Raw genomic sequence first — 14,300 nt, forward strand, 5'->3', positions numbered from 1 at the left:
CTGGACGGGAGACAGCAGCGCACAGCGAAAGGCAGCAGCTGCAGCGGAAGCCCGGTGCCAGGCCTCGCCTCCCACCCACCCCCGTGCCTGCCCACCCCACGCCAGCCGCGCGCAGCCTGCCGGGAGATGCTCGGGGCCCTGAGCGCGGCCAGCGCCACCCTGGGGCACAAGGCGGCAGGTTGCGTGAGGACCATGGCCTGCCACCAGCTGCTGGTGCCCCCCCCAGCGGCCCTGCGCAAGCCCCTGTCCGTCCCCAGGCGGCTCCTGCTGGGGCCCGGCCCCTCCAACCTGTCCCCGCGCGTCCTGGCGGCGGGCGGGCAGCAGATGATAGGGCACATGCACCAGGAGATGTTCCAGGTAGGCCCCCGAGGGCCTGGCCCCCGGAGCCGCGTCCTCGCCGGGGCGGGGAGCGGGGCTGCTCCTGACCTGCGTGCCGCCCGCCCCCAGATCTTGGACGAGATCAAGCAAGGCATCCGGTACGCCTTCCAGACCAGGAACCCCCTGACGCTGGCCATCAGCGGCTCGGGGCACTGCGCCCTGGAGGCCGCCCTGTTCAACCTCCTGGAGCCGCGGGACTCCTTCCTGGTCGGGGTCAACGGCGTCTGGGGGCAGCGGGCCCAGGACATCGGGGAGCGCATTGGTAAGAGACGGGGCGGGGGGCTTGGCCTCCCTCCTCCCCTGGGAACGCTGGAAGCCCCCCACCCAGGTGCCAACCTCGGCCCCTCCCCCGGCGAGCATCTCTGCCTCCCCACCAACCTGCCACCTCCTCCAAGCAGGCATCGGGGTGCTCAAGGACCCCTGTCTGTCCCCTACTCTCCAGAGTCTGGGGAGCCTGTGGCGCTGGGGGGGGGGGGGTGGTGGCGCTGCAGGGCTGCCTCTGGTCTCAGCACAAACCCCGAGAGTCCCCCGCAGCTCTCTGAGGTCCCCAGGGACCACCTCCAGGGCCACCTCACAGGACAGGGTTTCAGAAGCTCTCACCCCTCAAAATCTCAGAAACCCCTCTGTTTCTGGAGCTGTAAAATAATGGAGGTAGACGGCCGGGATGTCCACTTCCAGAGTGACATTTTTTCACGAGAGAAACAAAAGTCAAAAGCCGGAGTGCGTGTTGGGTTTAATCATTGATTCTGGGTTTGGAAACAGCCCAGTGCCCCTGCCCGGTCAGTTCCACACCCGAGCATGCTGGGCCTGGTTAATGGACAACCCCGGACAGCCCGAGGGGGTCCTGACCCTTCACCTGGGCCCCCCGAGTCCACCCACCAGTTTTCAGGGGAGCCAGGGTTGGGCAGAGGCAGTGACCCCAGGTGGACCTCAGGCCCCCTCCCAGCCTGGGCAGCGCCCCCCCCTGCTCCCCAATCCTAGGGCCTCGCTGCCTCCTACACATAACTCTGGGGCATTGCAGGGGCTAGAGGGAGGGGGCGGGACCAGAGCCCGCCTTCCTGGAGCCCCCGGCCCCCAAAGAGGGCAAAGCCTGGTCGTGCCCTCCCTTGTCCTTTCATTCTTTCATTCAGTCATTCATCAAACGCTGTGGCCCCTCTGAGGCCAACCCTGATGGGAAGATCTGGTCAGATAGCCCCGTATACGCTCCTTTACTTCCCACGTGGAGAGGGCTGCCAGGACCAGTGTGCCCAGCCTGGCTGGGCTCAGGGAAGGTGGCCCTGGAGGGGACAGTGGAGCTGAGTGACGGGCTCCCGTCCAGAGTACCTGGAAGCCTGACTTTACCGAGCACGTTGCTCCTGCCTCTCCTGGGCAGCGGCTGGGGGCTGGCGTGGGCAGCTCTCACAGGGCACCTGCTCTGCACGGCCACCATCCCCAACACGGGTTCCCATGGCGAGTGCTGGGGGCACCTCACCACTCACTCTGCCCTTGACTGCAGGGGCTCACGTGCACCCGATGATCAAGGACCCTGGAAGCCACTTCACGCTGCAGGAGGTGGAGGAGGTATGGTGGGTTCCAGGGAGGGGCCCGTCGGCTGGGCGGGCTCAGCGCTTCCACACCTGGGAGCAGGTGGGAAGCCTGCTAGGGAGGGTCCTGCCTGGCAGGGAAACAGTCAGGGGCCAGGCTTTGGGCAGGAGCAAAGGGGCTGGAGGCAAGAGGCATGTGGGGGGGACGTGCCCTGATTCTCGGGGTGCCGGCCCCTCCCCGTCAGGTGAGGTCCGTCCCAACCAACCCCGACGCAGCTGCCCTCCCCTCGGCCCCTGCAGGATGGGGTGGGAGGCTGGGGCCACTCTGGCTCAGTCTCCACAAGCAAGTCCCCCCAGAGCCGGGCTGCCCCGCCCCCACTGCAGCACAGGCACCGCCCAGAGGGCTAGAGGGCGTCCCAGTCCCATTGCCCAGATGGAGCCATCCGGAGGGAGGGGCACCCTCCACGGGGAGGGGGTGCCCTGCTCTCACAGGGACAAGTCCTCCTAGGAGGGCCTGGCCTGCGGGGGAGGCCATCCCGCCACCGGCTCTGCCCATGGCTGTCGCCTCTCAGGCCCTGGCCCAGCACAAGCCCGTGCTGCTGTTCCTGACCCATGGAGAGTCCTCTAGCGGTGTGCTGCAGCCCCTCGATGGCTATGGGGAGCTCTGTCACAGGTGAGCCTGTCCCCGCAGGTGAGCCTGTCCCACAGGTGAGCTTGTCCCCACAGGTAAGCCTGTCTTGGGGGCGGAGCCAAGCACAGCTCAGAGCCAGGTTGGGGATGGGGCTGGGGGGGTGAAAGGGTCCTGGCAGGTCCCTCCAGCCCAGGAGGCAACCAGCGAGGCCCAGCTCCCTGTTCTGTCATGACACCCCGCCTGTAGAGTGGTGTGGGCTGCAGGTCCTCTTGCCCTGAGCCAGGGCGGGGTAGACCCCCCCCCCAGCTGAGAGGAGCAGGTGTCTCTCATTGCCTGCAGCCTTGGTCCTAGGGCCCACGCGGGCCTGCCCCCCGCCGCCCCAAGATCCCAGAGCCGCCTCCGCAGGCTCCCCATCCCTGCTCGGGGGCTCCCTCCTGAGAGCGGTGGGCCTGCGCTGAAAGCTGACCCGCAGGGAGAGGGAGGAACTCCCTGGCAGGGCTGCCGTCCACACGGGGCCACTGGGCACAGCCCCAGGACAGCCCGCCCCAGGGTTTTCCCTGGGAGGCAAGTTCACAGGTGTCATCCAGGGATGTCATAGGTCTGCCTGGGTCACCCTGTGCCTTTTTTGCCAAGAAAACGTGAAGCTGGAGGAGAGTCAGAGGTTCCAGCTCAGGCCGTTTCTGGACTCTGTGCCCTCAGGGTCTGCTCCTGCCCAGTGGGCTTTGGCAGAGAAAGGCCCAGCCCTGTGCCCCTTGGTCCCTGGATCTCACAAAGCCTTGAGTCTGAGTGTGCAGAGCACCCAGCCGGCCCCCAGGACCGCAGGCTGCAGGGTTGGCCCTCACCATTGCCTGCGGAGGGGGGTCCTGGGCCAAGTTGTTGTTGGGCCCTGACTCCCTGAGGCCCCGAGGTGACACCCACTCTGCCCTCGGGGGGGGGGGGGGTCTCACCCTGGTTCAGACGCAGAGCTGGTCCGAGCATCTGAAGCCCCTCCTCTTCTCGGCTGCCCCTCCCCCCAGGTACAGGTGCCTGCTCCTGGTGGACTCAGTGGCATCCCTGGGTGGGGCCCCCGTCTACATGGACCAGCAGGGTAAGGACACCCCCAACCCCTGTCCGCCTGTGGGCACTGAGGGTCAGAGGCCTCCCTGCGAGGCCTCCCTCCTGCGCTGGTGCCTCGAGTCCAGCAGCAGCACACGGGGTCCGGGCCCGTCCCCACAAGGCCCGGGGGCAGGATAGGGCCCATGAGCTGACACCCGGGTTTCTGCTGCGCTGTCAGGTGGGGACGTGAGGGCGGGAGGGAAGGGCCTTCTCCAGGGGAAGCATTTGGAGAGGCGCTCGAGCCCTAGGGTGGGGCGGGGAGCAGGGCCGGGACCCCTGCCAAGCAGGTGCAAGGACCGGGCTATCCCTGGTCCAGCTGGGCCTCAGTTTCCCAGCTGCCCATCGCTTGCAGGGAGCCCTGCTGTCAGGGTCGCCCGCAGGCCAGCCCAGGGAGGCTTTCCGTGCCCAGCACTTCCTCGGGGAGTGGAGCCCGCATCCACCCTGGCTGTTGAGGGGCCCACGGCCTCCCCTGGCCCAGCCCCCCTCTCGCACTGCAAGAATCCTGTGCTCAGGGAGATTCGGCGGTGGAGGCAGGACCTCTGGGCTGACCCCGCACCGCTGCTCTGGAAGGGCAGGCACGGCGAGGGGCCTGGGGACTCAGAGCAGGATGGCCCGGCTGTCCTTGGCTGCCCGCCCTGGGCCTCCGGGCAGGCCGCCCCGCCGTGGAGGGAGAAGCAGGGCGAGGAGGCTCCAGCCCAAGGCCCCGGGCCGCAGAGCAGCAGGGCCAGGCTCGGGAGGCCTCACCGCGGCCCCGGCCCCACCCCAGGTCACCCTTCCTATCCGCTGACCTTCAGTCTCCCCATGGCTGTGGCCATGAGCTGGAAGAAGGTTCTGGGTCCACCTGTCCACACTCCTGGGTGCGCTGTCCCCTCAGGTCCCCACCCTCAGGGAGTCGGAGGGGAGGCAGGGCTTGACTCCAACCCTGGGCCTTTGTCCTCCCAGCCCTGCTGCTGCCCGCAGTGCTGGTGTCCTCAGGTTTGTGTCGGTTAATGCGGAAGCTTGGTGTGTGGGCCGTCGAGACGGCTCCCCGGCCTCTGCGCCCCCCACCGCCACCCCCAGCCCTTCCCACCCCGTCAGGGACCCAGTCCACCTGGGAAAGCGTCAGGCCCCCCAGCTTAAGGGTCTAGTCCCACGACGCTGTCCCCCACTCCCCACATCCACTGCACGGTGGGCCCGGGTTCCCCCAACTTCTGCCAGCCTCTGGGTGCCCCCTTCCCTGCGGCCCCTCCCTTGCACGGGGCACGGCCCCCCTGAGCCTGCGCCCCCCCCCCCCAGGCATCGACGTCTTGTACTCTGGCTCCCAGAAGGTCCTGAACGCCCCTCCAGGCACCTCGCTCATCTCCTTCAGCGACAAGGCCCGGTGAGTGAGCCCGGCCCCCGGCCCCACTGGACGTGCAGCAGGGGCCAGACGCCGGGGAGGGAGGGAGGGCCGCCTCGCCACGCTCGGAGAGCCTCTGGAGAGCTCCTGCCAGCCCGGACAGGTCCCTGGCCGCACCGTGTGGCAGCTCAGGCTTTCCAGGGCACGTGGAGGCCACACGTGGGGGGCGGCCTGGCCAGGCTGGCCTCCGGAAGCTGCTCCTCACAGATTCGGGCTTAGGTACAGGGCGCAGGGCCTGGCATTCCAGCAATTCCCAGGCCTCAAGCCAAGGACAGGGCCAGGGCCGGCCCGCTGCGTCCCCACCCCGGGCTCAGAGTCTAGGCGATGATCCAGGAGCTGGTCCCTGGGTCCGGCACAGGCCTGCTTCTCCCGCTGTAGCCCCGGTGTCCCCTGCACCAGGCCTGGGCGGGGGGGGGGGGGCACTGGGGACCAGCCACACAGGCCGCCGTTACCATCAGCTGCCCCCAGGGACAGACGGTGCTTTTAGCAAACAGAGCCACGTGAGGTGAGGTCAGGAAATCCGTTGGCTGTAGGACATCGGGGATGCTGTCCGACGGTCCAGAAGATGCCTGAGGCCCGAGCTTGGGGGTGGGGGGGGCCCAATCTGCTCCCACCGGAGTTTCTGGAGAAGAGCTGCATTGGCCCGAGAGCCAAGGCGCCCAGGCCTCGGGGGAGGAGAGGGACGGCAGGCCCGGCTGGGGGAGGCTGTCCGGTTGCCCCAGAGGCTCCGCAGGAACACCCCAGCCTCACGGGTTCTCCGCCAGGGCTGCAGTCGCCTCTGGAGAGGTGAGGCCTCGGCCCTAAGCCCCCAGGCTCAGGCTCCCCTCTGCCGTTTTTATAATCGGTACACTATTTTTTTTTAATTACGCGTAAGTCTCACTATTAAACGTTGAGCATAAGCGTGCTTGCCCTACGTTCAAATTGTTGAAACAAAGATACATGGACAGATTTGGTCTTCCTTTTTAGGGCCACATGTGCAACATCTGGAAGTTCCCAGACTAGAGGTCTAATTGCCTGCTGGCGCACGCCACAGCCACAGCAACGTGGGATCCAGGCCGCGTCTGTGATCTACGCCACAGCTCAGGGCAACGCTGGATCCCCAACCCACTGAGCGAGGCCAGGGGTCTACCCCACATCCTCATGGTCACCAGTCAGAGCGGAACGGAAACTCCCCCAGTCGGGTTCTTAGCCCACTGAGCCACAGCGGGCCAGCCAGATGCGAGGTGCGGCTCCACGCGCGACACAGTAAAGGATCCGAGAGAAGACCTGGGGTGGCGTGACGGCTGCATCTGCGCATTTCGTCCGTGTGAAACACGGGACCAGCCCCTGCACCTGGAGGAAGACCCCGTCGGGGGCAGAGCAGGGCCCTGGTGGCGGAGAGCATCCTCGGCCCCCTTGACTTCAGACTGGAGACAAACCGAGGAGTCTGTCCATGTACCAAAGCCCTGAACTCAGCCCAGACGGTCGCAGGAGGCGGAGATTAAAGACTGGGATCTGAAGTTCCCGTCGTGACTCAGCAGAAATGAACCTGACCATGAGTATCCATGAGGACGCAGATTTGACCCCTGGCCTCGCTCCGTGGGTTAAAGATCTGGAGTTGCTGCGAGCTATGGTGTAGGTCGCAGACGCAGCTCAGATCTGGTGTGGCTGTGGCTGTGGCATAGGCCGGTGGCTACAGCTCTGATTAGCCCCCTAGCCTGGGAACCTCCGTGTGCCACGGGTGTGGCTGATAGGAAGGAAGGAAGGAAGAAAGAGAAAGAAGGAAAGAGAGAGAGAGAGAGGGAAGGAGGGAGGGAGAGAGAGAAAGAGAGAAAGGAAGGAAGGAAGAAAGAGAAAGAATAACGACGAGAGAGAGAAGGGAGTTAGGGATTTTTCTTTCTTCTCTACTTCTCCAGCCCTCCTTCGGCAGTACTCCTTCTTCACTTCCTTCATCCTCCTCCGTCCTTCATTCCGGCCTCCACTTCCTCCTTCCTCCTTCCTCCCTCCCCCCTCACACCACCTCCCCCCTCACCGACCACCTACTACTACCGACTCCATCCCTGCCTAAAGAAAGAAAGAAAAGGAAGGGGGAAAAAAAGGGTTGGCTCCTGCCAGCTGGGATTCTGGGGTTTGTGGGGCCAGTCGGAGGGAGCCGGGTCCAGGCTCTGGAGGACAGAACAGCAGTCTGGAGACAGGTGGTGGAGGCTCTCTTCAAATTTTCCTGTTTCCCAACAGGCTCCCAAGGGGCTTTCCTCCGACAGGCCCCTCTGTCACTTATGCGCTTGAACTCGGCCCCCGCAGGCCTTCCGGCCCCCCTCTCTCTGGCTGGAGGAAAGAGGCAGGGGGCCCACAGCCACGGGGCCTGAGCACAGACTCGGGGGGCCTGGGGCCCTCCCTCTTCTCGCGTCTGCGCAATCCGGGATCACTCAGGCTGCTGCTTCCCCCGCAGAAATAAGATCTACACGCGGAAGACCAAGCCCGTCTCCTTCAACCTGGACATCAAGTGGCTGGCCAACTTCTGGGGCTGCGATGACAAGCCCAGGAAGTAAGGGGAGGGAGGGAGGGGCTGGGCAGGGAGGGGGAGGGGAATAGCAGGGAGGGGGTGGGGATAGAGAGGGAGGGGAGGGGTGCTAAGGGAGGGGAGCCCCCACCCTCGTGCCCCCACACCCCAGCTGAAGCCCAGGATCCGCCCGCATTCAGGCCATCAGCGCCCCCAGCAGGGCCTTCCCCTTCCTCCCAGGCCCCCGGGCACAGCCCCCCCCCCTTTCCCTGGGCCCCTCTCCTTCCAGAAGTCATAGCGCCCCTTCGGGCACTTTGGACCTGGCCTGACGCCCCTTCCCAGGCCTGGGCCTTGGCTTACACAGCTCCGGAAAGGAGCGGGGGACACAGGGGCTCTCTGTGAGGTGACTTCGGCCATATCCCAAGGCTCCTTATGCCCCACATGGGGACAGGGACACCAGGAACTGTGCCCACCCAGCGGGCACAGCAGGGGCGCAGGGACTGAGGGTGGGAGCCAGCCCCCGGTCTCCAGGGCTGCCAGCCTCCCGCCGCAGCCCCACCAGCGTCCCTTCTGGGAGCCTCGCCCTCCCCAGGCCTGGTGGCCCTTCTAGTGGCATCTAACGGCCCAGCCGGACAGCACATCCTGGGCGGGGGCTGCCCCGTCGGACAACCTGACCCCGGGGGGGCTGGGAGAGAGCCACCGCTGCCCAGGGCCCGCCCGGTGACCTGGACCAAGCCCCGTCCTGCCTTCCAGGTACCACCACACCCTCCCCGTCATCGGCTTGTACAGCCTGAGAGAGAGCCTGGCCCTGCTGGCCGAGCAGGTGAGGCCAGGCCGTGGGGCCTGGGTCAGGGGTGTCGAGTGAGACCAAGTTCAGCCAGCCAGGCTGCTCCCTCAGCCACTGCCAGCGCCCGGGGTGCAGACTGGAGCCAAGCAGGACAGCTGGTGCGACTGTGACCGGGAGGTGTCTTTGCCCAATGCAACGTCCACACTCTCGGGACACGAGAGGCCGAGCGTTGTCCAGGCCAGGAAACACCCCCCAGGACGGCCGCCGGGGGCATTGCCAGCTGCCAGCCCAGAGCCCAGGCAGAGGCCCCCCGCCCCGGGCTGCCCCGCTCACTGGCCGTGCTCACCCTGTGTCCACTCACACAGCCACCAGCCGGGGCGTCCCCTCCGCACCGGGCAGGTGCGAGGCTGAGAGGTCAAGCAGCTGCACACGTGGGGCGGGCTGTGAAGACGGGCACAGGTGTGAGCTGAGGGGCAGGGGAGGCGGCTCCCCGGGCTATGGATGGTGGGGTGGGGGTCAGGGTGGGAGGACAGGAGGCAGGGAGGGGCAGAAGCCTTTGTGCCCCCCCTGGCCAGCTCCCCACCCCTGGCTCGACACCCCCCCAGGGGCTGGTCCAGCCACACCCCCTTCCAGACCCAGACGGAGACCACCCGGCCCCTGAGGCAGAGCCAGGGCCTGGAGCTGGAGGACCGGGGGCTCCAGAGGGGTTCGGGGTCCAGCCCAGGCCAGAGGCCCCTCCCTTGCCGAAGGTGCCGCCGCCATGGAAGCGAGCCAGCTTCTCTCTGGGGAGAAGGAACCCCCTCTCCCTGCCCAGCCAGTGTCCTGTCCCCACTCCAGGGCCTGGAGAACAGCTGGCGGCAGCACCAGGAAGCCACCGCGTACCTGCACAGACGCCTGCAAGGGCTGGGCCTGCAGCTTTTCGTGAAGGATCCGGTGAGGGGCAGAGGGTGAGGGAGGGGGGAGCTCCCGCCCAGCCCCATTTAGGTGGATGTAGGGGTCCTGGTGGGGGCAGGGACGGTCCTGGGCCAGGCAGAGGGGCTGGGGGTGGCGTCACTGACACAGCCACACTTTCCTGGCTGCTGGCTCTTAGGACACCCAAGAGATGTCCCCACTCTCCCCAGAGCCCCCACCACACAGGGAGGGGTCCCTGAAGGCTGGAAGCCCCGTCCTGGGCACCAGCTGGTGGGCGTGGCTGCTGGGGAAGCGGGGCCCTCGCCCCCCTGGGGCCTCTCCCTCGCCTACACCTGCCCTCCAGAGCCAGGGCCACGCTGGCCAGGCCAGGGCAGGTGGAGCGGCCGTCCTGAGGTGGCTGAGCCCGGCCCGTCCTGCAGGCGCTGCGGCTGCCCACTGTCACCACCGTGGTGGCACCTGCCGGCTATGACTGGAGAGACATCATCAGCTATGTCATGGACCATTTCAACATCGAGATCACGGGCGGCCTTGGGCCCTCGACGGGGAAGGTGAGGGGGGCCTGCAGCTCTGGGCGCCGAGACGAGGCTGCCGGCCCCACAGCAGAAGCTGGGTTCTGCACCGCACGGAGCGGTCAGCTGAGGGTGGGGACAGCCGGCGGCAGGAAGGGAACACTCTTCTCGGAACCCGGGGATGGCACGGGGCCATCTCTGCAGAGCGTGCCCTCCTGCCCCCTTCCTCCGCCCCGGGGCCCCCAGCTCGGCGCCCGCCGCGGGCGCGGCCAGGCTGACGCTGCGCCCGCCCTGCCGCAGGTGCTGCGGATTGGCCTGCTGGGCTGCAATGCCACCCGAGAGAACGTGGACCGAGTCATCGAGGCCCTGCGGGAGGCCCTGCAGCACTGCCCCCGGCACAAGCTGTGACCTGGTGGCCTGTCCCACGCCCACCCAGGGACTGGGGGTGGGGGCCCAGGAGCAAACTGACTCTGCAAGGAGGGGCGGGCCTGTGGGCAGGGCAGCCGCTGCCCACCCCGGGCACGGTGGGGGCGGGCAGGACAGGGAAGCTGCCCAGCTCCAGGCAGCACTTCTTCCAGCGCGGCTTCCTGGGCTCAGCCCCCCATGGGCCACAGTCCCCACCGGCCACTGGCCTTCTGTGAATGTTTAATAAAGAAGCGGCTGGTTATCTGCCTGTCCTCGGTGTGTGGGGGGGAGGGCCCTCGGAGGAGGCTGGCAGGAAGGCACCGCTGCACGCCGACCCACCCTTGCAGGGGGCGCTCAGGGAAACGGAGGTGGGGTTGTGGGGCTACGTCGCTGGGCTGGGCCCCTTCACTGCACGCTGTGGCCCCGGGTCCTGAACCTGCCAAGCACACCCTCACGGAGCTCCTCCCCCCGGAAGCCCCTCGGCCCACAGGGTCACGGGACTGGGCGCCCTCATGGCCGGGAGCACAGGCCAGGACTCAAGGGCACACTAGTGCGGGCCCTGAAAGTCTGGGGGTGCAGCCCCGAGACCACTGGGCCCTCAACTGTGCAGCAGAGACCCTCACAGGCCTCCCCACCCCCACCCCTCCCCCTCCTCTGCCTACTCCCTCTGACCTTCTGGCCCTTCACCCCTGCCCCTCCCTGGGGTTTCTGCCGGTGCCAGGAGCCCCCCAGCCTCCCCTTCCTAGGAAGCGTCGGAACAGGCCAGCCTCTGGTCTCGAACAGGCCCGGGTAAACCGTCAGGCGGTCACAGCCATCGTCCCGTCCCCGTTTCCTGGTCCTCGCTGGTCCTAGGGCCCTCCAGGGGGCGCGGGGGAGGGCCCCCCTCTTGTGCAGGGACACCCGACCGGCAGTCCTGTGACTTTGTCTAGGGTGGGGGTTGGCCTGGCTCCACCCTGTCGCTCACCCAGGTGCCGGCTGGGCACAGCGTTGGGCACTGGGGGGAGGGGGGCGAGCAGACCAGAGACCGTCTGCCCCACGGGGCCCCGGAGAGATGCAGCGACGGGCTGAGCCAGGCACTCACTGTGCGGCCGTGAGCAGCACAGGAGCCGAGAGGGCCAGCGGGTCCGACGTCCTGCTTTTGAAGTCCCATCTGTCCCCGTGTTAGGTTTGTGGTCTGTGCCGTTTGGCTCCTCCCAGAAACCCTTCGCCCGCGTTGAGGTCCTGAAGCTGCCCTCCTGTGTTTTTTTCTGGAAGCTTTATGGTGTCAGGTTTTATGTTGAGTTTTATGACCCAGCTCGTGTTGACTTCGTGTGCGGCGTGGAGCAGGGTCAAGGTTCATTTGTACCCAGACTGATACCCGGTTGTGCCAATGTTTGTCAAACAGACTTTCCTTCTCGTGCGACTGATGTAGCCCCTCTGCCAGGGGACCACAGGCCCAGGCCCCCTGGCCTCTCTGCTCCGTTTCCATGCTGAATTTATCTGTCCTTGTGTCCACACCACGCCGACTTAAACCCGTCAGCTTCAGAGGGAGCCGTGAAATCCAGGGCGCGTATCCTCCGATTTCCTTCTCCCTTTTAAAGACGGACTTGGGTCTTTTCAGTCTCCATGCAAATTTCAGAGTCATTCCTCTACGTCTCCCGAATGGCGTGTTGGGATTTCGCCGGGACCGGTACTCGATCTCCGTGTCAAGTTAAGACAGTGAAGACCATGCCGGTAAGACATGAGCTCCCACCCATGAACACGAATTGAGGCCCTTTAAAACTGCTCTTGGCCCTGTTTCCAGTTTTCAGTGTACGGGTCTCACACACCCTCGGTTCCAGCTCCTCCTGGGTGTTTGATATTTTGATGCTCTGGCAAACGATATTTTTAAAATTTCATTTCCAGGGGAGTTCCCGTCGTGGCGCAGTGGTTAACGAATCCGACGAGGAACCATGAGGTTGTGGGTTCGGTCCCTGCCCTTGCTCAGTGGGTTAACGATCCGGCGTTGCCGTGAGCTGTGGTGTAGGTTGCAGACGCGGCTCGGATCCCGCGTTGCTGTGGCTCTGGCATAGGCCGGTGGCTACAGCTCCGATTCAACCCCTAGCCTGGGAACCTCCATATGCTGCGGGAGCAGCCCAAAGAAATAGCAAAAAGACAAAAAAAAATAAAAATAAAAATAAAAATTCATTCCATTAGTTTATCCTTTTTTTTTTTTCTTTTTGGGCTGCATGTGGGGCACATGGAAGTTCCCAGAACAGGGACTGAATCGGAGCTGCAGCTGTGACCAACACCACAGCTGTGACAAGGCTGGATGTTTAACCCACTACACCACAGCGGGAACTCCTCTTTGCATTTTTGTCTTTATTTTTTTAATTTTTTTAATTTTTTAAAATTTTTTTTATTATTATTATTTTTTTGCCTTTTGTAGGGCTGCTCCCATGGCATTTGGAGGTTCCCACGCTAGGAGTCTAATTGGAGCTGTAGCCACTGGCCTACGCCAGAGCCACAGCAACGTGGGATCCGAGCCACGTCTGCGACCTACGCCACAGCTCGCCGCAACGCCGGATCCTTGACCCACTGAGCGAGGCCAGGGACCGAACCCGCAACCTCGTGGTTCCTCGTCGGATTCGTTCACCACGGCGCCACGACGGGAACTCCTCTCTGTGCATTTTTGGAGGACCGTCCTTTATCAAATGTGTGGCTTTTTATCCCAGTCTGTGTCTTCTCATTCTCTTGATACCGCCTTTCCCAGAGTAAAGTTTTTCAATTTCCGTGAAGTCCAGCTCAGCAGTTTCTTTGCCATGCACCACGCCTTTGTGTTATATCTGCAAAGCCAACGCCATTCTCAAGATGACGTCGGTTTTCTGCCCGGTTGTCTTCTGGGAGTTTTATAGTTCTAGGCTCTCCGTGGCAGCGTGGGAGGTAGGACTGAGCTCCTCGGAGGTAGGACTTGAGCTCCTCGGAGGTAGGACTGTGAAGTCTGCGTCTAGGTTTACCTGCTGCTCGCGGACGTGGAGTGTTGCTGGCCCCATTTGCGGAAGAGACGATCCCGGCTCCCCTGTCCTGGCTTTGCTCCTTGTCAGAGATCAGGGGACTGCATGTATGGGGCCTGCTTCTGGGCTCCCTGTTCTGTTCCGTTGAGGCGTTTGTCTGTGCTTTAGCTGTGTCCTGATTGTCGTAGTTTTATAGCGAATCTTGAAGTCGGGTCGTGTTGGCCCTTCAAACTTGTTCTCCTTTAATGTTGTGTTGCCTATTCCGGGGTTTTTTCTCTCCATGTAAACTTGAAAGTCATTTTCTTTGACATCCCAAAATAAATGGCCGGGAGTGAGATTGGGATGGCGCTGAATCTCTAGGACGAGTTGGGAAGAACGGGCATCTCGGCGGCGCCGTCTCCCTGCCCAGGAGCGTGGCTTATCGCTCGTTTCCCTACCATTATCTTCTCTGAGCTGGTTCATCGGGGTTTTGTGGGTTTTCTCCAACAGCTCTTGCATATGCTCCTTCGGGTTTATCGCTAAGCATTTCACTGCTGACCCTTCGTTCCTGAGGTCACCCTGATGAATCGCGGTCTTTGAAGGTGGCACTAGGTCTTACTGCTGGAGCAGCGTGAGGTATGTTTTGCTGGACTACTCAGCCATGAGGGTAGGTGGCTGTGGCCTTGGCCTTTCCTACCATTGTCGCTCTCACTCCTGCGAAGTGCAGCCATCCTGACACACCTCGAACGTCAAGAAAATGACCATGGGGTCCTGGACCCCTCGTTCCCTCTGTGACTCAGATCAAACAAGACGACGTCTTCGGCAGGCCCCCACTCTCATGGAGGGGAGGGGCGGGCATGATGTGATGGCACCCTTGGGTCCCCTCGTGTTCGTGTTACCGAGTCCCACGGCCTTGAGAGAAACCTGCAATTCCCCTTCCCAGCGTGCGCACAGTCCCAGGTCTTTCCCGAGGAGGTTCGGGGAGGCGGCTACCATGTGGACACGCTCGGGGTTTGCAGGCCCCTTTTCAGAACCCCGGGGTGTGGACTGCAGCCCAGATTCTGAGGAGCAGTGTCACTGAGAGGCAAAGAGGGTGGACTAAAAAATCCCGCTGGCCGGGGTGAGCAGCTCCGCGGGGTGGGGGCTGCAGGCTGTCTGCCATGAGCTGATGAGAGAATGGAGGTGGGGTGGAGTGGAGAGAGAAGGGACAGAGCGGGTGGCATCAGAGCCAGGAGGAGCCACCCTACCTGGG

The 14,300-nt window shown here is 64.2% G+C and overlaps 1 protein-coding gene across 1 annotated transcript; it reads left to right on the plus strand.

Moving 5' to 3' along the window:
- The first annotated feature begins 85 nt into the window (after nt 1–85).
- Nucleotides 86–10,359, plus strand: AGXT (alanine--glyoxylate aminotransferase). Its single transcript, XM_047773981.1, has 11 exons — nt 86–357; nt 448–640; nt 1,874–1,938; nt 2,474–2,574; nt 3,549–3,619; nt 4,903–4,987; nt 7,434–7,529; nt 8,238–8,307; nt 9,109–9,204; nt 9,603–9,731; nt 9,993–10,359. Exons 1-11 carry the CDS (start codon nt 127–129, stop codon nt 10,098–10,100), a joined length of 1,245 nt encoding a protein of 414 aa, XP_047629937.1. The 5' UTR covers nt 86–126; the 3' UTR covers nt 10,101–10,359.
- The last annotated feature ends 3,941 nt before the right edge of the window (nt 10,360–14,300 follow it).

This window comes from Phacochoerus africanus, chromosome 3 (assembly GCF_016906955.1).
Source record: "Phacochoerus africanus isolate WHEZ1 chromosome 3, ROS_Pafr_v1, whole genome shotgun sequence".
In the NCBI taxonomy this organism is placed as follows: Eukaryota; Metazoa; Chordata; class Mammalia; order Artiodactyla; family Suidae; genus Phacochoerus; species Phacochoerus africanus.

Coding starts and splice junctions, on each gene's coding strand:
- AGXT (XM_047773981.1), top strand. CDS start 127: ATGCTCGGGGCCCTGAGCGCGGCCAGCGCCACCCTGGGGCACAAGGCG. Junction 1,939..2,473: donor CGCTGCAGGAGGTGGAGGAG/GTATGGTGGGTT, acceptor GTCGCCTCTCAG/GCCCTGGCCCAGCACAAGCC. Junction 4,988..7,433: donor TCCTTCAGCGACAAGGCCCG/GTGAGTGAGCCC, acceptor CTTCCCCCGCAG/AAATAAGATCTACACGCGGA.